This window comes from Humulus lupulus, chromosome 8 (assembly GCF_963169125.1).
Source record: "Humulus lupulus chromosome 8, drHumLupu1.1, whole genome shotgun sequence".
Taxonomy (NCBI): Eukaryota; Viridiplantae; Streptophyta; class Magnoliopsida; order Rosales; family Cannabaceae; genus Humulus; species Humulus lupulus.
This window is the reverse complement of record NC_084800.1, coordinates 142,976,882-143,003,479: the sequence shown is the minus strand read 5'-3', so window position 1 is coordinate 143,003,479 and position 26,598 is coordinate 142,976,882. Positions and strand designations below refer to the sequence as shown.

At 37.2% G+C, this 26,598-nt stretch overlaps 2 protein-coding genes across 2 annotated transcripts; both read left to right on the top strand.

Annotated features, from left to right (window-relative positions):
• Nucleotides 1-2,919: 2,919 nt before the first annotated feature.
• On the top strand, nt 2,920-7,399 carry LOC133796123 (uncharacterized). The gene is made up of 4 exons (XM_062233605.1): nt 2,920-3,225; nt 3,843-4,346; nt 6,587-6,649; nt 6,758-7,399. Exons 1-4 carry the CDS (start codon nt 2,920-2,922, stop codon nt 7,397-7,399), a joined length of 1,515 nt encoding a protein of 504 aa, XP_062089589.1.
• Nucleotides 7,400-7,495: 96 nt separating this feature from the next.
• LOC133796122 (uncharacterized) lies at nt 7,496-8,185 on the top strand. Its single transcript, XM_062233604.1, has one exon. It carries the CDS (start codon nt 7,496-7,498, stop codon nt 8,183-8,185), a length of 690 nt encoding a protein of 229 aa, XP_062089588.1.
• The last annotated feature ends 18,413 nt before the right edge of the window (nt 8,186-26,598 follow it).

Genomic DNA, 26,598 nt, shown 5'->3' with positions numbered 1-26,598 from the left:
TAGAATCTACAAAATGTAAGTTTAATAATACTTAGCAGTATATGGATTCCCAAGTTTTAGTGATAGTTAAAATAAGTCAAACTATCATTTTCCAAATAGATTTATAATTTTAAGCACAAACTATTTCTAAAAAGATAGGATTTTTCTTCACTTTTCAAAATAGTATAATTTCAAAGTATTTAATGTGAATCAACCTAATGAAACAAAAAAAATCAAATAACATTATTTATAAGGCAAAACATAGTATTTTTGTTCTGAGCATTGGATGTGTACAATTTAATGATACATCTTACACAAAGAATATTATGTTTTGCAAAATGAAGAAGAAAGCACAATATTATCTAACAATAAAAAATATGAGATATTAAAGATGAAAGACATGTATGAAGAAGAAAAATCCATAAACTTTGTTGCATTACAAGGGAAATCAACATACAATATAAATATTATCTAGTTACAAGTTGCTTCATCATGATCTTAATAATCTTATGAAAAATATTAGAAGCACATAACTAGAATAGAAATTACAAAATAAATAAAATGCATACTTGAAAATGCTCTTGAAAAACACCAAAATGGAAGAGAAAATGGTAGAAAAGATGATGGTTACCCAAAAATTAAGCACTCAAAAATGGTCTTGAAATTCCATATTTATAGCCAAAATGAGATTATTAAAATAATCAATTTAAATTAATTCAATTGATTAGATTAATTAAATTAATAATAATATGACAAATAGGGGTAAAATGTAGGAGTGAGGATGATTTTTGGGTAAAATGTTGTAGAAAAATTGAGTAAAAATAGCATTTTAGGGACAAGGTGCATTTGATGAGCTCAAGAAGGGGTTGTGGCAGGTGGCTACTGCAGGGAGCTGGCTAGGCGGAGTGGCTGGAGGCAGGCCCACGAGGAAGGTTGGGAAGGGTGCTAGGTCGAGACGTGTTGGGCCTGGGCTGCTGAAGGGGCAGGCCCATGGGGGCTAGCTGAGAGGCTTCAGTGGTGCAGGGAGCAGGGGGCTTGGCTGGTATGGGCCAGGCGCAGGCCCAGTGGCGTGAGCTGGGAGGCGTCGAGCCAGGCGGGCTGCTGGGCTGGGGGCCAGCTAAAGGGGTTTCAAAAATGCCATTTTCCCACTTCTTTTTTTCAGCTTTAATTCTTTTCTTTTCTTTTCTCTTCTTTTCAAATTACCAAAATGCAACATTGTTTCCTACAAAATAATCATAAACTAAATTAAAATTAATTATTTTCTCTAATAAAATATACCATATAACTTCCATGAAAATATTAATTAAAATTTAATTTACATAACATTTAATTTCAATAAAATCATATTTTTAGCATTCAATCTAACAATACTAATTTCAAGTAATTAAATTACAGCATAAAACAATAAAATATCTATAAAAACATATAAAAATCTAGAAAATTACAATAAGACTAATAAATGAAAAATTACTTAAAAACTTAATAAATTACTTAAAAACTCAAAGACTAAGCAACAATTAGCATAAAAAATGTGGTAGAATAACTCTATTTTGTAGAGTTATTAGTGTAGATAGTGCATCAACTATTTTTAATTTATAATATTATATGTTTAATATAATATTAAGTTTAAGTTTAATTAAATTTTATTTAAGTTATTAAATATATGGTTTTATTATTTTTAAATAATTATCATTGTAAAATATCACAAAAATATCCTATTTTAATTTGTTTAATTAATTATTTATTTAAGTTTAAATCATGTTTACATCTACCGTTAAATATAATAATATTCTCTTAAATATAAGAATATTCCGTTAAAGTTAACGAAAAATATATAAAAAATCGTTAAAACCAAGAATTTTCGTTATCTACACATTTTTTATATAGAAGAGATATATACTAGGTAAAAGCAACGTTTGCTTACTTTTAAAATTGTAAAAATTATCTATAATTTCAATAAAAATTGGTTCGATGTTTTTAAAAATATTTATATATATATATAATAGAATGAATTATAGTTCTATAGTATATATAAATATTTATATCAATAATCTTTACATATATGACAACACAACATTGATATAGATATATATATTTACATGACTACATGACATATATATATAATACAATAATATTTAAAAAGAAATTAATAATAGAAAAAATCATAGTGTAGATTGTAGTATACATGCATCAACTATTTTTAGTTTCTAATGTATCTCACAATGTCCTTTGGTGAATTTAATAAAGAAAAAGAGCTTCAATCACTTGATAAAAACAAACTTTCACACCAATTTATAAGATAAAAAAAATTGATATATATGTCTTTATTATTTTTAAATAAATATTATTTAATTATTCAAATTATCATAAAATATCTTAAAAATATCCTATTTTAATTCATTTTTTTGTTTAAATCTATGTTTGTTCTAGTTTTTTAATTTGGCAGTGACAACAAAGAATTATATATTATATATTTAATATAATATTAAGTTTAAATTTAATTAAAATTTATTTAAGTTATAAAATATATGATTTTATTATTTTTAAATAATTATTATTGGAGCTAACCCCCCATTTACTGTCTTTGAAGGGTTTGTTAAACGCATTTGGGGACACTTTGGCATTGAACGAGTAGTGAGGATGAATATGGGGCTTACCATTGTCAAATTCAATGACGAGGCCACTCGTGATTTTGTGCTGGAAACGGGACCTGTGCATTTTGACAAGAAGCCAGTGATAGTGAGACCTTAGACTCAAGAGTTGGATACAGTAAGGTTAGTTCATTCTGTGCCTCTTTGGATCTGATTGCCTAATTTAGGCCTACAATATTGGGGTCAAAACTACCTTAGTGCTTTGGTTAGCACCATAGGGACACCAATCATGGTCGATAAGTACACTAAGGAACGATCAATGATTAGATATGCAAGGGTCTTGGTTGAAATGGAGATAACAAATGATCCCCCGTTTATCATCTACTTTGTGAATGAGAAAGGCCAAGTGCAAGAACAATTTGTTGAGAATGAATGGCTTCCCATCAAATGCAACAATTGCAAGGGATATGGCCATAACATGGCTGAATGCAAGCATCATGGTCCAAAAATCTGGGCTAAGAAAACTGTGACCGATAATATTTCTGTTGGAGTTAATACAGCTGCTGAGATTCAGGGAAAGGCTGCAATATCAGGTGTTCCCACTGGGAATACTATGGTAACTCAAGAGCCTAAAGAGACACCAGATATGGCCGGGGTAATAGCTCAAAAGACTTCTCAAGAAGGGGGAAAACTGCAAGAAAACCTCCAAACTCCTTAACAGAATAACAAAGAAAATTGGGAGGTTCCCAAGAGGAAGGGGAACTTAAAAAGTACTGAGAAGTTAGTGAAGACAGGCATTGGAAAAAGTTAGAACTCCTTCAAAATTCTTCAGGAACAGGGGAAACGAGAGTTCAAAGGGAATTTAAACCAGTTGGAGGTTGATGGACTGCTCCAATATCATTAGTTGGAAAGTACGGGGTTTGAATAAGAGGGATAAGCAACATGATATCCTGAGTCTTTTGAAGATAAATAAAGTTGGTATCGGTGCCTTACTAGAGAATAAATTGAAGAATGAAAAAGTTGAAGATATGATGGAAAAGTTGTTTATTAACTAGGATTATCATAGTAGTAATGCCACTGAAGGAAGAATCTTAATTATTTGGCAGAAATCTTTTATCAAAGTTTAGATTTTGCAGGAGCACCAACAGTTTGTACACTGTTTAGTAAGGATTGTTGATGTGTCGACTGATTTTGTGATCTCTTTTGTCTATGGCCTCAATACCATGGAAGAGAGATTGGAGTTATGGAAGGGTCTTTCATGTGTACCTGTAGCCTGTAAAACCTTGGTTGATTGTTGGAGATTTCAATGTTGTTTTTCACTTTGATGACAAAGCTAGTGAGAAGTCAGTTAGTGCTGCTGAGATTTATGACTCCACAGCCTGGATAGCACAAATGCAGATGGCTGGTCTCAAGAGTATTGGTTCTAAGTATACTTGGTCTAATAGGAAAGATGGGAAGGATAGGGTGTACTCAAAAATTGATCATGCTTTTATCAATGAGAATTGGGTGGATGCTTTGCCTAACACCATAGCTGAGTTTCAGTGGGATGTTAATTCTGGCCACTGTTATTGTCTCATCAAAACTCCTAAACTTGGAAATCTAGGCACAAAGCCATTTAGATTTTTTAATCTTTGGATAGCTCATCGAGGGTTCAAGGAGGTTGTTCGAAGTAGCTGGAACAAGCCTATGGCGGTGACGGGATTACAGGGGGTGATAAACAAACTGCTTCGGCTTAAACATGTATTGAAAGCATTCAACAAGGAGGAAATTGGAGATGTAGAGAAGGGTTATTGTAACGCCCTGGATAGCCAAGACCGCTACACTGTGTGTTTATAAAGTGTCAGACTTGCTAATCAAGTCGTAAAAGTAAAAACGTGTTCTGAAACAGTAGAGGTACTAGGGTTAAAAGCGTTTTGGCCTCAAAAGTTATGTTCTCATTACTAAACATTGTTTATGTACATGGGATCCCAAAAATGACAGTTTAAAAGCCATTTACAAAAGTTACAAAGTTTAAGTACATTAACAGCCATACTAAGGCAAAATGAGCAGTTAGGTAATCTCTGTCCTGACACACTCCTCGACCATGGTGATCGAACGGCTGGCTATGTACATTTCACCTCGGAGCTCTCCACCTCAGGCCTGGTCCAGCTTGCCCTTGCCCTTACCTGCACCACGAAGCACCCGTGAGCCAAGGCCCAGCAAGAAAACACAATAATAACAGAGCATGAACAACTAGCAAACAAGTCAATTACTCATATAGCATCTCATAAATTCAAGTATATCATCATTCAAGTATACCACATACTAAGCATCTCAGCTCAAAATACACAAAACACAGATGTTAACCAGGGCTAGCGCTCACAGGCTGCTCCCTCTATTAACCTATTATTTCTGGTTTCCAATGGCCAATTCGCGCCCCGTGCGCTAAAATCATGAACGGTACTCTTAGACCGCTTATACGTGTCCCTTGGCATAATACCAACGATGATACAATATAACTCTCGGGAGCACTTAGTCCCATCGCAATCATACATTTGGGTGCAATTTTCTTACCTTTCAATTCACTGGTTTCCGATGCCACGTAGCCACAAGCACGGTCCTCTACTCCAAGCCTCTCCAAAGTCCTAATCACAACACAAATATAATATTCTTTGTCATTAACCATTCCAAGACTACCTTCCTGGAACCTAACCCACACTCTCGGAACCCCCAAAACCTTAGAACAATACCCCGGAGACATCCCCCCGAACCCCCGGAGCAAAGGCCAAAAATTGCCAAAAGTGACACTCTGAAATTAGCCTTGTGCCGCGGCACCACTTCCTTGTGCCGCGGCACCCATCAGTCAGAGACTCCAAGCCACGGCACACAAAACCCGTGCCGCGGCACGCCTTCGCAGCCCAGAATTCTGGGTTTTTCCTTCGCATTTTCCCGAGCTCCAACCTCTCCAAATCACCCCAAACTCCATCCTAAGTCCCAAAACCAACTCCAAACCCTTAATAAACCTCACAACAACCCAAAAAATTCATGCCCAAGCTCACTCACACCTTCAACCCTAAAATTCACTCTTGAATTTCACACTTAACAACTCAAACCAGAAAATTAAGAACAGCTTGAACTCAAACACAAACCACACTCCAAACTCCCTATACCTTAACAGAAACAAGCCTAATAAACACACAGAGACCTTACCTTGAATGATGAGTCCAACCTCCAGCTCCAAACCTTCTTCCCCCTTGATTTTCCCAATTCTGAAATTACATAAAACCAGCCACCAACTTGCCTCAATTCACATTCATTACCTAAAATTCAAGACTTAAAACTTGGATATATCATAATCAAAATCTTACCTCTGAGTATCATTGATCTAAGCTTGCTTGACAACTTCAATCACCCTTAAATTCTTCTTCCAAAAGCTAAATTCAGTTTCTCCCTTCTTCTTCTTAGGTTTGCTCTTCCTCTAGGTCCCCAATTTCAGCATAAACCCATTTCTCCAAGTGTTATACGTATATCATATTTTCCCTTCAGCTAATGATCATTTATCCTACCAAATGACTATTCTACCCTTCCACTAATACCCCTTCCTAACTAAACCTCAAGGCCATACCTGTCTTTTCACCAGCTTTGCAATTCTACCACTTTCCCCATAAAACCTGTTACTCTCTATGGTTACTAACAGTTACGCAGGTTACCAAATTACCAGTTACCATTATCTAGTTTTCTAGGACCGTCTCGGCACGTGCATCACGTTGGTATCACAGCACCTACGCGGTACGATTCACACATCATAATTATCACATAATATAATTCACATAGTCATATAACATGCTTAAAATCATAATCATGCATCTTAATCATAATAATCACACATAATTCCCATCATGCCCTCCCAGCACACTAATCAAGGCCCTTAAGCCTTATTAGTGAATTTGGGTCGTTACAGTTATCATCAAGCTAAGGGTGATTATGAATTGGCTTTAAGCAGAGCTCAAGCTTCCCCTTTGGATATCTCTATTCAGGAAGCTGAAAAAGATGCAGCAGCCAACTATCAATTTCACTCTACAATGTACAGAAGCTTTTTGGTACAGCGAAGTAAAATCACTTGGCTGCAGAAGGGAGATGACAACAACTCTTACTTCCATGCGTGCATTAAAAAATGAAGAGAGGAGAATAGAATTGCATCCTTTCAGAATGATCTGGGAGTTATTATTGATGACTACAGTCAAGTTGTTACTCATTTTCTGGACCATTTCCGTGAATATATGGGAAGCACCAGCTCAGCAACAAGAAGTATTAATACTCACTGTATTGGGCTTGGTCCTTGTCTGGACATTGAGATGCACCTAAAGCTTATCAGAAAATTTCAAAAATCAAATGTTAAGAAGGCTTTGTTCAGTATTCCAGGTACTAAGAGTCCAGGGCCTGATGGCTTTGGCTCTGAGTTTTATAAGGCCATGTGGCAGGACATAGGTGCTGAAATATCTAAAGCCATTCTTGAGTTCTTCAACTCTGGGAAAATTCCTGCTGAACTCAATAAAACTGTCCTTGCTATGGTTCCTAAAACAGATATGTCGTGCAATGCCATTGACTACAGGCCCATAGCTTGCTGTAACACAATCTATAAATGCATCTCAAAAATGTTATGCAGCAGGATTTCGGAGGTCCTTCCTACATTAGTCAGTCCGAATCAAGGTGCTTTTATTAAAGGGAGATTACTAGCTCATAATATCCTTATTTTTCAAGACTTGATTAAGAATTACAATAGGAGGAATGCTTCCCCGAGGTGTGCTCTGAAGATCGATCTTAGCAAAGCCTATGATACAGTGGACTAGTGTTTTTTGGAGGGTCTATTGATTAGTATGCGATTTCCTACTCGGTTCATAGCTTGGGTGATGGTATGTCTTCGTGGCACCTATTATGTACTTATGATGAATGGGAGATTGCAGGTGGGATTTCAAGGTGTTAAGGGTCTGCGTCAAGGAGACCCTATTTCTCCATTACTGTTTGTCCTGGTAATGGAATATCTCACCCGTTTACTGCAGCTAGGAGCTACACAGTCTAAGTTCAAGTTCCATCCTCTGTGTAAAAGCCTCAAGATAATTAATCTCTGCTTTGCGGATGATTTAATCATTTTCTGTAAAGCTAATAAAGAATCAGTACAGTGTGTTAAGCAGGTCTTTAAGGACTTCTGTTGTAGCATAGGGCTGAAGGAAAATCATAGCAAATCACATGTCTATTTTGGAGGTGTTCCGAATATAGAAAAGGGTCATTTACTTCAGATTTTACAGATTAAAAGGCACCTCTCTTATGCCGGGAGGACCCAACTCATAAATTATGTCTTGTTGGGGTTGCGTAACTATTGGATGAATATCTTCATGCTCCCTCAAAGTGTAGTTAAGGAGGTTGATAAACTTTGCATGTGGTTCTTGTGGGGTAACAATGGAACCCGAAGTAACTTCCATCGTGCTTCTTGGTCCAAAGTCAGCTTGCCTAAAGCTTATGGGGGTTTGGGTTTTGGTGAAGGAGCAAAATGGAACAAGGCTATGCTTGCTAAGTATATTTGGGCAATAAGTCATCAGCCTGAGGCGATGTGGGTTAAGTGGATCAATGCTGTCTAATTAAGAGGCCAAAATTTCTGGAAGTATCAACTTAAAGCTGATTCTAGTTGGTATTGGCGCAAAATGTGCCATATCCGAGATGACTTTACTAAAGTGGACATAGATGCAGCAGCTAGTCATGGTTCTTTCAAGATTAGTTTGTTCTATAAAAGAATTCTCCACCAAGAGCAAATCAAATATCATTATTTTGTGTGGAATAGGATGAGCGTGCCAAAGCATCGTTTTATTATTTGGCAAGCGGTAAATGACAATTTGCTCACCCGGGACCACTTGCAAAAGGTGCTTCTGCATCTTGACAGCAGCCTTTGCCCAGTTGTTGTCAACTTGAAGAGTCATGACCATCTATTTTTTCATTGTAAATGTTCACAGCAGGTGGCCTACCTTATTCAAGCTTGGGTTGGCTGTAAGTGGCCTCTTCGGTTCAAAGATTGGACTTGTTGGATTAAAGATATGAGGAAGGGTGTTAAGACAGTGGTTATGGCAGCGGTGTTTTCAGCAACAATATATCATATTTGGCAAAACAGGAATTCTTGTATTTTAATAGATACTCATTTAGGGTGAATGTTATTGTAGATATGATAAAAAATGATATAGTGCATAGAGTTAGATACTTCTCTCAAAAGAAAATGACAGCAAAAGAGAGACTCTTTGTGAGGAATTTATGTTTTTTGTAATGTTGTTGGAGCCTTCTCTTTGAGAGAGGTTTTTTGTTTATAATTGGGTTTGTGATTAATGAAATATTTCTTTCCTGATCAAAAAAATAATAATAATTATTATTGTAAAATATCTAAAAAATAGCATATTTTAATTTGTTATTAATTATTCATTCATTTAATTTTATTTAAGTTTAAGTCATATTTACAATTCTAAAATTAAATATAAAAATATTCTATTAAATAAAAAAGTATTCGCTTATCATAAATAAATAAAAAAAAATCCTTAAAATTAAAAAAATTTGGTGACGTACACACATATTTCATTTGCATAACGTGCTCAAAAGGTGGGCGCAACACCTTAAGGGCCTAAACAATCCCCAACGAGTACAACTACTCTTAGTCCCAACAACCTTATCACCAGTTTTAGCCGGTTCGTTGAACTCTTTGACCGGAAACATGGGCGCCGGAATAGTTTTCCGGCTATGTTGCCTCTTCCTTATCTCACTCAGCTCCATCTTCGGTTGAAGCTTCATCACCAACCCAATAAAGACCTTATGCTTTCGAGAACTACTGCTCTGGAACGAGGACTTGCCCGTTGCCGGTGAACCCATGAATTGACCAAAACGAACCAATTTCGAATGATTTTTACTATTAATGGCAGGAATTGCGGCGAAAGCTACGAGACCTTTTAAACGATTCTCCCTGGATGAAGGCCGTTTTCGGGGTGTCGTAGAAACTCGCTCTTCTGCTTCGGTGGTATGATTTCGCCGTAGAATACGACGATCTCCGTTGAGGGTTCGGTCTCGATGGCGATCTGGTTGAAGAACTCAAGTCAGTAATTTCTGGATCTGTCATATGAGGCAATACGGCTGCTTCGTGTTCATGGTAGGCTGTCATGAATTCGTCGACGTCGTTGCTGAGGTAGCAGAATGAGAGCGCGTCCTCTGATAATTGATCATCGTTGTTCAAGTAATTTTCTTGGTTAGTGTCGTTCTTGTCACCCATAGTAAAATCAAAACATGCTTACAAAGACTGTCTTTATTAGAGAATTTGAAAATTACAAAATAACAATTAATATATATTGTAAAAATGAGTAGTGATGAGGAGAGTTAATTATTGGTTTTATGTGTAGTGTACATATTATTTATACGTAAGAAAACACGTTTAAGTAAATAATATTATATTTTGCAATGAGGCTTCTTCCTTCTGACCATAGAGTTGGTAATCACTAATATTTTATATTATTTATAAATAAAGTTGCTTATTAGGTGCAAGGTCATCTAGTTAGCTGATCTTCTGGAAGGAAGTACAGTTAAAAATGAAAATCAAATGTACAAGATAGTGAAAGTGTTTGTTTAGGCAAATTCTCACCCAGTGTTTTTGCCTCCAGAAGTATTATCAGCTAATTTTTTTTTTTGTTGACAGTGTACATTTTAGTTATTAGAGTTTGCTGAAAATTTTAAAATTTTGAATAATTTACTGTACCGAAAATAAAGTTCAAACATGTTACTTATATAGCGCATAAAAAAATTAGTCACGCATGTAATAATTTGTTTTAAACTTAGTTTTCAGCATTGTAAATTATTTAGAATTTTCTAAAAATTTACAGTATGCTCTAAATAACTACAATGTACACAGTCATAAAAAAGAAATTCGCCGAAAATACTTCTTGAGCAAAAAACAGCAAAGGTTGCACCAATGTACCCTTTTTGGGAGGTGCACTAGAGAATTTCCCGTTTGTTTATATATATGGTGGACATTAATAAAGGAATATATTACAAACCAATTCTAGGCTGCACCCCCTAAAAGGGACACACCGGTACACTCCTATGGTGTTTCTGGCTCAAGAAATATTTTCGGTGAATATTTTTTTATGCCTATGTATATTGTAGTTATTTAGAGTATCATGCAAATTTTTAGAAAATTCTGAATAATTTACGATGTCGAAAATAAGTTTCAAACATTTTAAATTCCATGCGCGTAAAAAAAAATTAATCATGCGTGTAATTTGAGCCTAATTTTCGACATTATAAATTATTTGGAATTTTCTAAAAATTTACACCATGCAACCACAATGTATACAGTAATTAAAAAAAATTCATCGAAAATATTTTCTAGGCCAAAAACAATAAAAGTGCACTGATGTGCTCGCTTTTGGGGGTGCTCCGAAGATTTACCCAATATTATATGGTTTACTAGAAATTGACCTTTTTGTGTTAGAAAATCATAACCTCGCGTTATAGAAGACAGGTTAGGTAGCTCGTATATATGGAATAGTAAGGTTTCTTTAAGCTAATTATCTAAGGTCGAGTTGATCATCATTCCGTATAAACATGATAAACATTGTAATAATAACCCCAACCCCAAATCTGGTTTATATTTTTAGTTTTAAATAATATTATAATTATATTGTCCTTTTGTATTCAATTACAATTAATTATTATATATGAATATTGCTATAAGACACTAATAATTAGTGCGTGACATATAATTATTAGGGTAATTGTCTGGTGGTGATAAATAATTGTACAATACTTAATTTTTCTTCTCCACTCCTTGAAATTCGATATCTTGGACTAAATATCTCTATTTTTTTATGACCCTAAAGTTTAGACTATTTCATCATATAGATTTTCATTCTCCTTGTATGATTTTTCTTTTATTTGTAATTAGAAAATATAATTGGGTAGTCTTTTATAATTATTAAAATATATATTTTAAAATATTTTTTTGGAAAATTATGTGGTAGAGATTCATTTTTATCATATTGGTACAATATCTTCTTTATATGGACACATAAGGGTATTTTGACCACAATTTTTTTTTATAATGATATTCGTTGTTTAGTGAATCTCGTGTAAGTTTTCGAGATATTATAAATAGTTAAAGTACGTGTCAAACAAAGTTAAAAAAATTTGTTGTACATATGCTTTTATTTAATATTATTATTATTTTTATTTGTTTTGCGTGTTTTTTTTTTATAAAAATGCTAAATTATATATAAGAAAATTTATATTTTGTGTAATAGTTATTTTGGCTGATTACCCATTTGAACCATTTATTTTTAAAAATTAATTTTTAGACTTTTTGTTTTATCAAGAGATTAAAAAATAGGAATAGATAGATCAATTATTTGAACACTGTATTTTGTCCGACTATTTTGACCATTTATTTAAAAAAAAATTAACATTTAAACCATGTATTTATTCAAAAGGTTAAATTTCTTTATAAAAAATCAATTATATATATTTATATAATTCATGTTTTCTATAAGAGTTCACACTATTTTGAGCTTTGTATGTTAGTTGATTACCCGTCGAGACACTTTATTTTTAAAAATTAACTTGTGGGCCTCAAGTTTTGCCAAAAGGTTAAAAATAGGAATAGATAGATCGATTATTTGAACGCTATATTTTGGCTGATTACCCGTTTGGACCATGTATTTATTGAAAAGATTAAACATTCTTTATAAAAAGTAAATTATATATATTTATGTAATTTATGTTTTTTATAAGAGTTTATACCATTTTGAACCTTGTATTTTAGCTAATTACTCGTTTTGACCATTTATTTTTTAAAATTAACTTGTGGAGCTTGTATTTTGTCAAAAAATTTTAAAATATGAATCTACATATAGATTATTTGAACCACGTGTATTTTAGTTTATTACCTGTTTTGATAATTTATTGTTAAAAACTAACATTTGGACTCCATGTTTTGTCAAAAGGTTAAAGATATAAATAGATAGATTATTATTAAAATAAAAAATAAAAAATAGATTGAGTTTTTTCCAAAATTATTAGCCATAAATTAGAAAAGTAAAATAAAAAATGAGAAAAAATGTTATTTATTATTATATTTATATTTATAATTTAATTAAACAAATGTCGTAATTAAATATCTAATCAATTTTGAATTAAAATTAAGTAAAGATATATTATAAATTTTATAATTAAATATTTTAGTTTTTCTTTAATTATTAATTAATAATCATAAATTTGAAAAAGAAGAATTAAAAAATGTAAAAAATGAGAAGATAGAAAGAGTGCTCTGGAGCAATTTTAGAGTGTCGCATCATCTCATTGATGCTCTCCTTTGTATAAATATATAGATAGATTATTATTAAAATAAAAATGAGAAAAAAGAGAAAATAGATTGAGTTTTTTCCAAAATTACTTAATAGCCATAAATTAGAAAAGTAAATGGGTAGGTAACCATTTGGTACCCTGTGTTTTTACAAAGTATCATTTTGGTACCCCCTGTTTTCAATAATACTCATATGATACCCTGTATTTTAAAATCGTACATATTTGGTACCCTAAACTCAAATTTAATTAATAAAATTTTACCAATTTAATCAAACTGCTGTTAATTATGTAAGTTTCAAATTTAAATTTAATTACTTAATTACATATAACTGATGACAGTTTGATCATATTGACAAAATTTTATCTATCAAATCTGAGTCCAGGGTATCAAATATGTATAATTTTAAAATACAGGGTACCATATGAGCATTATTAAAAATAGAAGGTACCAAAATGATACTTTGAAAAATATAGGGTACCAAATGAGTAAATTCCCAAAGTAAAATAAAAAAAATGAGAAAAAATGACATTTATTATTACATTTATATTTATAATTTAATTAAATAGTTATCATAATTAAATATCTAATCCAATTTGAATTCAAATTATATATCGTTTAAATAAATAAATATCTAATCAAATTTGAATTCAAATTATGTAAAGATATATTATAAATTTTATAATTAGATATTTTAGTTTTTTCTTTAATTATTAATTAATAATCATAAATTTGAAAAAGAAGAATTAAAAAATGTAAAAAAAAAAATTAGAAAATAGAAAGAGTGATTTGGCGCAATTTTAGAGTATCACATCACCTCCTTGATGCTCTCTTTGATATAAATACTAGAAAACATAGTCGTGCTTCGAGCAATTTTTTGTAATGATTAAAAAATATATATATTTAAATATTTTTTGGGCGATTGTGTGTAAGGGATTCCTTTTCACCTTACCCGTTCAACATGCTCTTTATATGGATACGTAAGGACGTCTTGACCATAATTTTTTTTTCATTATATAGCTAATCTCTTGCAAATTTTCGAGAAATTATGAATTATTAAAGTGCTGTGGATGCCAAAAATCCAACAAGAAAAAAATCCCCAGTAAATGGTTAAAATACGCACTTAGTCACATTATCAGGCTCAGACCTGTAAGTCTTGTGAAACCAGGAGATTATCCCAAGGGAAGCATCACCTTGTGGGCTGTGAAGTATGGCCTTGCTAGGCTAGGAGGCCAAGCTACGGGTCACAAGGGGCCAGGCGCATCAAGGGTCTCGCGCCATGCACCCCCCGACCACGCACAAGGGTCTCACTATGCGAGGCTGCCCTTCCCCCGCATGCGCCTGCCAAGGCCACAAGGGTCTCACTATGCGAGGCTGCCCTTCCCCCGCATGCGAGGCTTCCCTTCCCTCGCATGCGCCTGCCAAGGCCACAAGGGTCCCACTATGCGAGGCTACCCTTCCCCCGCATGCGCCTGCCAAGGCCACAAGGGTCCCACTATGCGAGGCTGCCCTTCCCCCGCATGCGAGGCTGCCCTTCCCCCGCATGCGCCTGCCAAGGCCACAAGGGTCCCACTATGCGAGGCTGCCCTTCCCCCGCATGCGAGGCTACCCTTCCCCCGCATGCGCCTGCCAAGGCCACAAGGGTCTCACTATGCGAGGCTGCCCTTCCCCCGCATGCGAGGCTACCCTTCCCCTGCATACGCCTGCCAAGGCCACAAGGGTCTCACTATGCAAGGCTGCCCTCACCCGCGTGCCTCGCGACCCAGATGCGCGCCAATGCCTCGCACAGCAAGACACACCTCACCACGCTCGTGTGCATCTCGCGAGGTATGACCACACTAAGGAGCCTCGTACCACCATCGTCTTGTGGCCCTCATGCAACCCCATCACGCCTTGTGAGACGCATGTTCGAGCCTCGTGAATGCCCGGGTCATACATGGGTACTCACTTAGGCACCAAGGGTCTTGCCTTGTGAGACCAATCCCCATGCCTCGTGAATGCCCAAGTCATGCCTTGATACTCGCTTAGACACCAAGGGTCTTGCCTTGTGAGACCCATCCCCAAGCCTCGTACATGCCTATTTCCAGGCCTCCTACCTGGAGGTAAGGACGGGATAAAAGAAGTATGGATCGACACTTACTAAAATATAAAGAAACCTAGAGAAGATATTTAGGTAAAGAGGACCACTAGGGATGAGATAAATGTACAAGCACGGGATGTACAACCCTGAAAAAGGGCAAAGGCATGACTCTGACATCTATGTCCTACAAGTAGTGGAGGTACGGATTTGTACAGAGAGTGGAAGCACTACATGCATACCTCTGACTATGTACCAGGCCGACACCATAACCTTCTGCTCCACCACGACCTGTGCCACTACCCTGACAATGTACCTCTGTACAATCTTGTCCCCTGGGACCACAATGTATGGGGAGCCATTAGAGCTCCAGTATAAATAGGTCATCACCCCTCTAGAAAAGGGGTTGGAAAATTGATTGTATGCTAAGGCTGTTAAATAATATACAGTTTCGACTCCATTGCAGTTCTACACATTTACTCTTTCAAGTTTTCTCCATCTTCTTCTGAGATACATTTGGCAATATAGTCTTAGTTTTCTAACCTTATATCGTTGACGAGATTTCACCGTCAACAGTTTGGCGCCGTCTGTGGGAACGTAAGCACCAAGCTACTGTTCTACCATTACTTCCCGCAAGAAGAAATGCCAAGATGTTCGAAGCGACTCAGTGAGCCACGAGAGGTGGAGGTCCACCTAAACGGAGTCCAGCTGAAGGCCTCCATGAAGGATCCACCTCCACCCCGAGACGTGGAGCCCCCAAGTTACCCTGAGGTTCACGAGAATGACAGGGAGGCCTCGTCACCGGTCATCCCGCCCGATGATAATCCTCCAAGGACAACTACCGCACCACCCGAGAACGCCAACGAGTTCCCTCCTCCCAAACCACCACAGGTACCGAACTCCGGCCTGCAGGATCCGGGCCCCTCGACGCGTAGACATGTTAAACAACCCCGGGTCCATTCCGCGAGCTTGAGTTCTAAATCTCGTTTCTATGAAGAGGAGATTCGTGAGCTGCACCATAAAAACCAAAGACTGGAGACCACCTTGGAGAACATGCAGGAGGTACTGAATGGCCTGTTGCAAGGTAAGTCGAATGTGACCCTGCCCAAGAGGAAAGAGAAGGGTCAGGAAACCACTGTCCCGATAGACGACGGGAGGACCAGACACTCCGCCAGTAACACCCCCAGGGAGAATTCGCATGAGCATCCCGGACCATCGAGGCCACCTCAGGGGCCAAGGCAAGGGAACCATGTTGGCTCTCACAACGACATCGAGGTCACCTCAAAGAGGACGCCCTCAAATCTACGAGAAGAGCTCAACAAGGGAGGAGCAGACAAGAGAACTACACCTCCTACTGTCCCCCGAGACAACAAAGGAAAGGAAGATGTCAATCCCTCCATGTTGAGAGACTCCCTGAAGGAGAGGAGGCAAGGCCTCGATACAGAGACGAGGAGCCTGCAGAGCAAGATTGTCATCGCACCCGGAGGACAAACCATCGAGGATGAGTTCGATCATGAATCGCCCTTCACTAAAGAGGTCCAAGTCATCCGACTCCCAGCCAACTTCAAGGAGCCGCATCTGACCCCTTATGAGGGGAGCACAGACCCCAAGTACCATCTGGACGCATTCAATGATTTGATGAAGTTAAGAGGGATCAGCAGCGGGGCTAGATGCCACTATTTCATGGTCACCTTGAAAGGACTTGCGTATAAATGGTTCAGAAGACTTCGCCCAGGATCCATCAGGTCTTGGCAGCAGTTTTCGGATGAGTTTCTCCAACAACATCACGCCATGCGTGATTATACAATGCCAGGCACCAACCTCGCCAATGTAAAACAAGGAGAAAACGAGAGTCTAAAGGGTTACATCCACAGGTTTAACATGGAGGTAGCCAAAGTGGGGAGCTTGACCCGCAGGGAATTAAAAATGGCCATCACAGCTGGAGTGCTTCCGGGAAGCAAATTGTGGGATAACATGCTCAAGAGGGAAGTCACTGACCTAGATGACTTCTACGAGAGGGCGCAAAAGTATATTCGCGTGGAGGATGGCCATACAAACTTAAAGGCAGGAAACAACGAGTCCCATGTAAAGTCCCCAGCCAATGAGGGGTCGAATAGAGCACACAAGTACATACGTGTAGAAGAGGGCCATGACGACTCGCATGTTGAAGAAAGCGAACCTTCCTCCAGTCACCCTACTACTAATACGTCTCAAGAGTCAATATAGAAGGGGACGTCATGCTAGAAGGGTCGCTGACGAAGTTTAAAATTGGACGAGGACCATCTAGCCATATAAACCCCGACATGAGGGGAGATCACCTCAAAAATTGCAAAAAGGGTCTCAAAGTAGACGCTTGAGAAAAGGGTCTCCAAAGTAGACGCGGGAGAAAAGGGTCTCAAAAGTAGACGCTTGAGAAAAGGGTCTCCAAAGTAGACGTTAGAAAAAAGGGTCTCAAAATGGACGCTTCCACAAAGGGTCTCAAAGTAGACGCTTGCAAAAAGGGTCTCAAAGAAGACGCTTGCAAAAATAGTACTATGCCTAATGACGAGAAGGACGCTTCTCGCAACAAAATAATAAGCGCGCGCAAAAATACATAAATGGATAGCGAGGACCCAAGGGGTCAACATATCCTTACAAGTAATCAAAGTGCACCAACGGACATGGATCACCCAGCAATACCACCAGAGCATAGGGAGTGTAGCATTAATATGAGTCTACCAGGAAGCCTAAAGACTTCCTAATAAACTGGGGGGCAAGTGTGGATGCCAAAAATCCACCAAGAAAAAAATCCCCAGTAAATGGTTAAAATACACACTTAGTCACATTATCAGGCTTAGACCTGTAAGTCTTGTGAAACCGGGAGATTATCCCAAGGGAAGCATCACCTTGTGGGCTATGAAGTATGGCCTTGCAAGGCTAGGAGGCCAAGCTACGGGTCACAAGGGGCCAGGCGCATCAAGGGTCTCGCGCCATGCACCCCCCGACCACGCACAAGGGTCTCACTATGCGAGGCTGCCCTTCCCCCACATGCGAGGCTACCCTTCCCCCGCATGCGCCTGCCAAGGCCACAAGGGTCTCACTATGCGAGGCTTCCCTTCCCCCGCATGCGAGGCTACCCTTCCCCCGCATGCGCCTGCCAAGGCCACAAGGGTCCCACTATGCGAGGCTACCCTTGCCCCGCATGCGCCTGCCAAGGCCACAAGGGTCCCACTATGCGAGGCTGCCCTTCCCCCGCATGCGAGGCTTCCCTTCCCCCGCATGCGCCTGCCAAGGCCACAAGGGTCCCACTATGCGAGGTTGCCCTTCCCCCGCATGCGAGGATACCCTTCCCCCGCATGCGCCTGCCAAGGCCACAAGGGTCCCACTATGCGAGGCTGCCCTTCCCCCGCATGCGAGGCTACCCTTCCCCTGCATGCGCCTACCAAGGCCACAAGGGTCTCACTATGCGAGGCTGCCCTCACCTGCGCGCCTCGCGACCCAGATGCGCGCCAATGCCTCGCACAGCAAGACACACCTCACCACGCTCGTGTGCGTCTCGCGAGGTATGACCACACTAAGGAGCCTCGTACCACCATCGTCTTGTGGCCCTCATGCAACCCCATCACGCCTTGTGAGACCCATGTTCGAGCCTCGTGAATGCCCGGGTCATACATGGGTACTCACTTAAGCACCAAGGGTCTTGCCTTGTGAGACCAATCCCCATGCCTCTTGAATGCCCAAGTCATGCCTAGATACTCGCTTAGGCACCAAGGGTCTTGCCTTGTGAGACCCATCCCCAAGCCTCGTACATGCCTATTTCCAGGCCTCCTACCTAGAGGTAAGGACGGGATAAAAGAAGTATGGATCGACACTTACTAAAATATAAAGAAACCTAGAGAAGATATTTAGGTAAAGGGGACCACTAGGGATGAGATAAATGTACAAGCACGGGATGTACAACCCTGAAAAAGGGCAAAGGCATGACTCTGACATCTGTGTCCTACAAGTAGTGGAGGTACGGATTTGTACAGAGAGTGGAAGCACTACATGCATACCTCTGACTATGTACCAGGCCGACACCATAACCTTCTGCTCCACCACGACCTGTGCCACTACCCTGACAATGTACCTCTGTACAATCTTGTCCCCTGGGACCACAATGTATGGGGAGCCATTAGAGCTCCAGTATAAATAGGTCATCACCCCTCTAGAAAAGGGGTTGGAAAATTGATTGTATGCTAAGGCTGTTAAATAATATACAGTTTCGACTCCATTGCAGTTCTACACATTTACTCTTTCAAGTTTTCTCCATCTTCTTCTGAGATACATTTGGCAATATAGTCTTAGTTTTCTAACCTTATATCGTTGACGAGATTTCACCGTCAACAAATGCCAAAAATAAAATTCAAATTACTTGTTGTATGTGTGCTTTTGTTTAATATTATTATTATTTTATACGTTTTGCGTTGTTTTTTTTTTATTATATTAATGTTTTATTAAGAATTTTATATTTTTAGGGTAGAAATTTTATAAATCATGACCTTTTGTACAATCATTCATTTTTTTAAATAAATATTTTTATTAATTTAATTAATAATGTTCTTAATCAAATTAATATCACGTGTATACATGTTGATATTTTTAATTATTAAGATATTTTAATTTTAAATTTGAAATATCAAAACAATAAATCTTGAAGATAAATGTCAATTTATATACGATTCATTTATTATTATATTTATTAAAAAATTAGTTATTCCTAAATAATTTATTTAAATATAAAAAAAAAATAAAAAATTAAATTTGAAAGGTCAAAACAATAAAAAGATAAATATATATGGAAAAGTTTGAAATAAATGTCAATTATATATGATTATTTATTATTATAATTATTAAAAAAATTAGTTATTTATAAATAAATTAAGATATTTTAAATTTGAAATATGACACAATAAAAATATTATCATGAATTGGAAAATCTTCAAGATAAATGTGAATTTATATACGGTTGATTTATTATAATAATTATAATAAGAACACTAAGTGGACGTAGGTTATTACCATTTTATTGGGGTCGAACCACTATAGATTGTTTGTGTCGTTTATCTTTTCATCTGGATTTATTCTCATTTTCATCTTACTTTATATCGTTTATCTGACACAGTGTCATTGACCAATTCGAAACTCCATATGTAATTCACCATTTGATTTTAAAAAATAATTTACTAAGCACTTAATCACAACACCAACTCAAATGTATCAAATTTAATCCATACTTGCCAAATCATTTTCTTTTAGTCCCTGCTACAACCAAAATGTTTTTCAATGAAAAGCACCCACTCCATAGACATTAACCAATAATTCTCCACTAATATAAACACACAATGATCAAAAATCAAAAGGTCTTTATAAGCTTGTAATGTAAGGCTAAGGTTAAGGGTAGTTGAGAAAGATACATTTAAGCTCAAATCACACCATAGCATACATCAATTTCATTCTTTGAACTTGCCCCAAATTTTCCAATACAATTCAAGAAATACCTATTTTTTTCTTACTCTTTTTTCTATAATGATCTCACTATTTCCCCCACACTTATACTTTTGCAAAATTTGCATATAAATTTTTTTTTCATTGCAAATCATTTTTTTTCTTTTTTTTTTCATAATATTCCAATGAGAGAAATAGAGATCATACACAAATTACAACCAAAAAAATAACCCATAAGTATTTCCCTTTATTTTTTCTTTTAACAAACCATCCCACAAGATCAAAAATCATATATATATAACCATGGTGCAATGGGTTACAAAAAGAAATATTTTTCAATGAGGTATAAGGTCAAAAACTTCAGTTCATAGAAGAAAAGAAACAGTCGTCATGGCTCAAACATGGGAAACTAGGGATTATCATATAATAGGTTGGCTTGAACGGCTCAAATGATCCAAAGAACTGCCTTAATCATCTTCCTAATCATGTGTACTTATGATTTCCCCTCAAACAATTGATCAATGATTTCTAGAGTGGTTGGGACTTCAATTTTTTTTTTTTTCAACAAGCATAATTTTTTTTTTCCAATACATTCAAGTGGTGAATACAATCGTGCATAGAGTGAAAAACAACATAAATCAAAATAACAATTCACATAGGAATTAAGCACACAAATCATACAAAATTCATCATTGTCTAACATCACTTTAAGCACAATTCATAGTTTCATCATCGACCAATGCTTTCAACAAGACCAAAAAAACTGGACTAAAATTAAAGACAGATTCCCACCTGTCATTTGGATCTTATGAGTCGCTGTAGTATAGTGGTAAGTATTCCCACCTGTCACGCGGGTGACCCGGGTTTGATCCCCGGCAACGGCGCCAAAAAAATTTTGGCGTCGTTGCCGGGGACTATTGTTATTCGCCTTAATTATTCAAATTTATTTATTTGTGACTAATTAATTTTTACTATGGAAATTTCAGGTGTATATGTCTGGTGAAGACGATACCCAAGAAATGTTATTTAGGCTTAAACAATATCTTGAGTCATCGTCAGCTTCTCGTTCTTCAAGGACTATCACCGATAATCCACTCTTTCAACATCTTGCTCCACAAGTCAATCCAATAAAGTGCCATTACCGTCTGACAACGAATCTGATTCTAACGATTCAGTTTAATCTTATAGAACAATGGCCCAACAAAGGACATTGAAAGAGTTGGCAGCACCAGATCTTGACAAACAACCGCTTTGCATCCAATATCCACCTTTGGATGTTAACTTTGAGTTGAAGTCGGGCCTCATCCACTTATTGCCTTCTTTCCATGGGCTGCCTGGTGAGGACCCGAATAAACATTTGAAAGAGTTTCATATTGTTTGTTCTAGTATGAAACCAACTGCAGTGACTGAAGCACAAATTAAGCTGCGAGCTTTTCCTTTCTCCCTGAAGGATGCAACTAAAGAGTAATTGTACTATCTTCCACCTGGTACTGTTGAAACATGGAATGGTATGAAGACTATGATCCTGGAATGATATTTTCCAGCATCTAAATTTGGAAGCATCAGGAAAGAGATCTGTGGTATAAGGCAGTATACAGGAGAGTCTTTGTAGCGTCCCAAATTTGCTAATAAGGCTTAGGGCCTTGATTAGCGTGCCTGGAGGGCAATAAGTGGTTTATTATTATAATATGTGAATTTTTATGAGTATGTGATTAGAGATGCATGTTTAGGTGAATTAAATATGCATGTGGGCCCCTTTGGTTATTAGGGGCATGTTTGTAATTTTAGCCCATTGAGGGCATAAATGTGATAAATGTAATAATTGTGATATACTTGTGATATATCTGTGATGCACGATCCGAGACAGTCCTAGGGAGCGGTTTAGCTAGGAAGTCACAACGACGTCGAATACCCGACTCGGGGAGAGTCGAGGGGTATTTCAGGCATTGGACATTTTATGGGGTTATCGGGTTATGGAAATAAATATTTGGAGATATATTTGAAGATAAAATGTTTAGGAAAGAATATCGGGGAAATTTAGTTGGATTAGCTTATACGTGATCTTTATTTATTTTCATGTATATCTAATATTAAACAAATTAATACGAGATAGCCTAAAACATGTTTCTAAAATTGAATTCAAAGAGAAACAAATAATAGAATACTTACAGTATACGCAGCGGAATTAAGAGTCCTTCCTTTAGTTTCTCTAACTCTTGTATCCTTTCTGTCGCAGAGTATTATCAAGAAACTGAACCGATCTTCTATTTTCTTCACAATCTTCCAATGTATCCTTAGAACCACCTAGACTAGTGTGGGAAATTCTCAACACATGAGATAGATATAGAGAGAAGAAGAGAAAATAACAAAGAGGCTTAGAAAATGACTTGTGTTTAGAGAGAATCTAAAACTATCAGAAAATCTGACTTGTGACTTATCAAACTTCTTAAACTTATGTTTCGACTTCTCTCTAAGCACTCCTTTTATAGACTCAATTAGGCCATTTAATTTAATTAAAAAATCAATAAAATAATAGCCATTTTGAAGCCCTAGGTCAACATTATCATGGGCTATAGGCCCGTGAAATTTCCCATTTGATTATAAGCCCATTGGACTTAAAATCAAGGTCTGTATTATTTTATATCGATTTAATTAATTAAATAATTATTTAAATCCTTTATCAAATTAATTATTTATAATTTGAACATTGATTTAAACGTATTTATTAATTTAGATACCAATTTATCTTAATTAATAAATCTGCCATAATTTCTCTTTTCTTCTCAAAATTACACAGCTCTGTGAAACTATCCAAAATTGACCTGGTCAACTTTGATAATTCTAATTGATGATTAAATCAATTAATTGAGACTATCTAGATGATTTTATCCAAGGTACAATGGGGACCATGGGCCTATGAAATCAAGCTCCAATAAGTTATCATAAATCTAACAAATAAATTTACTAACTTATTAATTCCTCGTGACTCCACTATAGACTTGGAATTGCACTCTTGAATTCATAGAACGCTTTATAACAAATATAGATACGCTATTAATTATCCATTGTTACAACCATAATTGTCACTCAATCCTCTATAGACGGTCTACAATGAGATGGGACTAAAATACTGTTTTACCCCTCATTGTATTTTATCCTTAAAACACTTAGTTCCTTGTAAATGATATTTCAGTAAACTAATTTAATTACTGAAATGAGATCTCTATCATTTAGCACCTTGAACCAAACTAAAAGGAAACCATCGTTTCACTTCTTCATCAGAAGCTATAGATGTTCATATCTATGATTAACACTCCCACTCAATTATACTACCGAGTTCCCAAGATGTAAGTATGGGCTAGTCCGTAGGGTAAGCTGGTAACGAACAAGTCAAAGAACTCAAATAATACAATCAGTTAGAATACTAACCACTCAGAATTGAGATTGAATTGACCTATGGTCAACTATATGATATGACTAGAATAGATAATAACGGTATGTTTACTTATCTTATCAACTGCCAATATCGGTCATGTCCGATGTAACAAATACATCCGATCTTATCTACTTTGATAATGTTCTGGAAAGAACATAACACTGTAATGTGTAAGTAGATCATATCGTAGATTGGCAAGTCAGTGTAAATCCGGTGCACTGACTAATCTTAGGACTAACTTATTTTGAACATATAATCATATTTATATTCCACTGTGATTACATCACTATAAATAAGATTAGCTATATGCTCGAGATTTAATAGAAGTTTATATTAAACAAATAATCATGAAATTAAAACATGTGAGCAAAGTGATGGACCAAGTCAAAAAAATGATTTCTATTCTTTTATTGATAATAAAATGAGATTACAAAGAATTTGGGTTTTAATTAGGGCATAAAACCCCAACAAACTCCCACTTGCACTAATTGAAACTAATGCCTTAATTCTACTAATCCCATTTCCTCGATATGCTTATCAAATGTAGCTTCTGGTAGTGTCTTTGTAAAAGGATCCGCAAGATTGTCTTCAGTAGCAATCTTCATAACCTTCACATCTCCCCGGCCACATATTCTCGAATAATGTGATACTTCCTTTATATATGCTTACTCCTTGTAACGCCCTACTTCCTTAGAGTCGTTACCAAGTGAGTTTTAAGACAAAACAGTGCAATGAACTCGCTAACCGAGGTTTTTAAAACAAAAGTGTGACTAATAAAAAGTTAAGGCTGTAATATTTGAAGATGCGTCGTTTCATTAAAAACTTCTAGTATTAAACATTTGGGATCCCAAAATAAGGCTTGAAAACTATTTACATCTTAAAATAAGTTTACAGTTGATTAATTATAAAATCACAGATTATTACTGCCATTTCTCGAATAAACCCCCAACCAAAGCAGTCGGGCAGGCCAAACATGTATGCGTCGCTTCACGCTCTCCGTACTCATGGTTGGTTGACTCAATCTATGCCCTTACCTGCAACACAGAGCACCCGTGAGCCAAAGCCCAGCAAGAAAACTCATGCAGTTCATAACATATGCAAATTATACAGTTAATCATATCAGATAGTCCACAGATAAACAGGTCAACCATTAGACTAAGCAAACACGGCCATGCTGCCCCAGAAGCCTTACCAAAGCCTGGGGTCTCGGTCCTCACCGTAAGGATATCACATGTATCCACTAGGTCCTACCCTGACTATAAGCATCCCATGTGCTAAGTGTTACTTCCGGCCCCACTGCCGTTCTCGGCCTTTCGCCGTTCTCGGCTCCATTGCCGTTCTCGGCTCCGTTGCCGTTTCATTCCACTATAATCACATATAGCATAGCTCAAACAATCATTCAAACAAATATCAATTCATTTAAGTCTGCACCCTAACACGTAATGCAATATAGGGCCGTGCCCCGCAATCACACTATGGGCCCATGCCCTATCCTACGGGTGCTATAGTTTTCTTACCTGTCAATTCGATAGCTTTCAACACTTGACTCCTTGAGCACGATCCCACTCGAACCTTACTGCACACCTAGGCACAAACATAGTTCAAAGTCAACACCGAACCCCAAGTCCGAATACCTAGCCTCGGGACCACTCCCGAGCCCCCGGGAAGTCCTAGATCCCCAAAACAAAGTGGCGGAATCGAGCCCCGAACCCTAGGTCAAAATCCCTCTCAAATAGCCCAAAAACCCCTTCTGCAAACAGTGCAGCGCTACAGCGCTCTAAAGAGGGCACTGTAGCGCTACAAGCAGAACCACCCACCTGAAACAGGGGCTAGCGCTACAGCGCCCCCTGACTAGCGCTGTAGCGCTAGTTGCAGCCAGACCAAACCCAAAAATCGCATCTTGCGATTTCCTTCTACCATTTCAACCCCAAACTTGCCTAAACCTTTTCCAAACCCAAAAACAAACATATCTACACCTCACACTCATCCCAAGCATCCCAAGAACTCAAAACCCAAGCTCATTCAACCCAAATCTCAAAATTCACCATGATCAACCCTAAATCAGAAATTCAGCCAAACAACAAAGTTAAGGACTTAGAAATCATACCATTGATGCAATTTCGACCTTGATTCAACCCTAGGCCTCCTTAGCTTGCTCTCCCTCAAAGCTTGCCCAGAAATTCCCTAAATTTCCCATCAACTCGGCTCAAAACACAGCTCAAACCATCAAAACCCTTAAAATTGAAATCCCTAAAAACTTACCTCAAAAGTTGATGTGTTCTTGCTAATCCTTGCCAAATCTTCAAGTCTAACTTTAAGATCCTTGATGCTCAGCCTATCATTGCTCTCCACTAAGCTTTGCTCCAAGAAATTTGAAGAGAAATGGTGCTAGAACCCCAAACCGATCCTTTGATACAAACCCCTCTGTTTTTCTCTCTTTTCTTTTTCTTCCTTATTCTTTCTTTTCCACAGCCATACACTCTCTCTACCAATCCCACTAAGCATATAAAGCCTCATAAATAATTCTCTAAAAGCCAATTGACCAAAATGCCCTCCCTAATAGTTCAAATCCCTTTTTGTCCAAGTAGGGCCATTTTAGGCATTCACCCAATTCCCGCCAATCCTCAAGTGTCTCTAATATTTTCCCGTTGCTTTCCAACACCTGATAAATCACCAAATAACTATTCCCCAT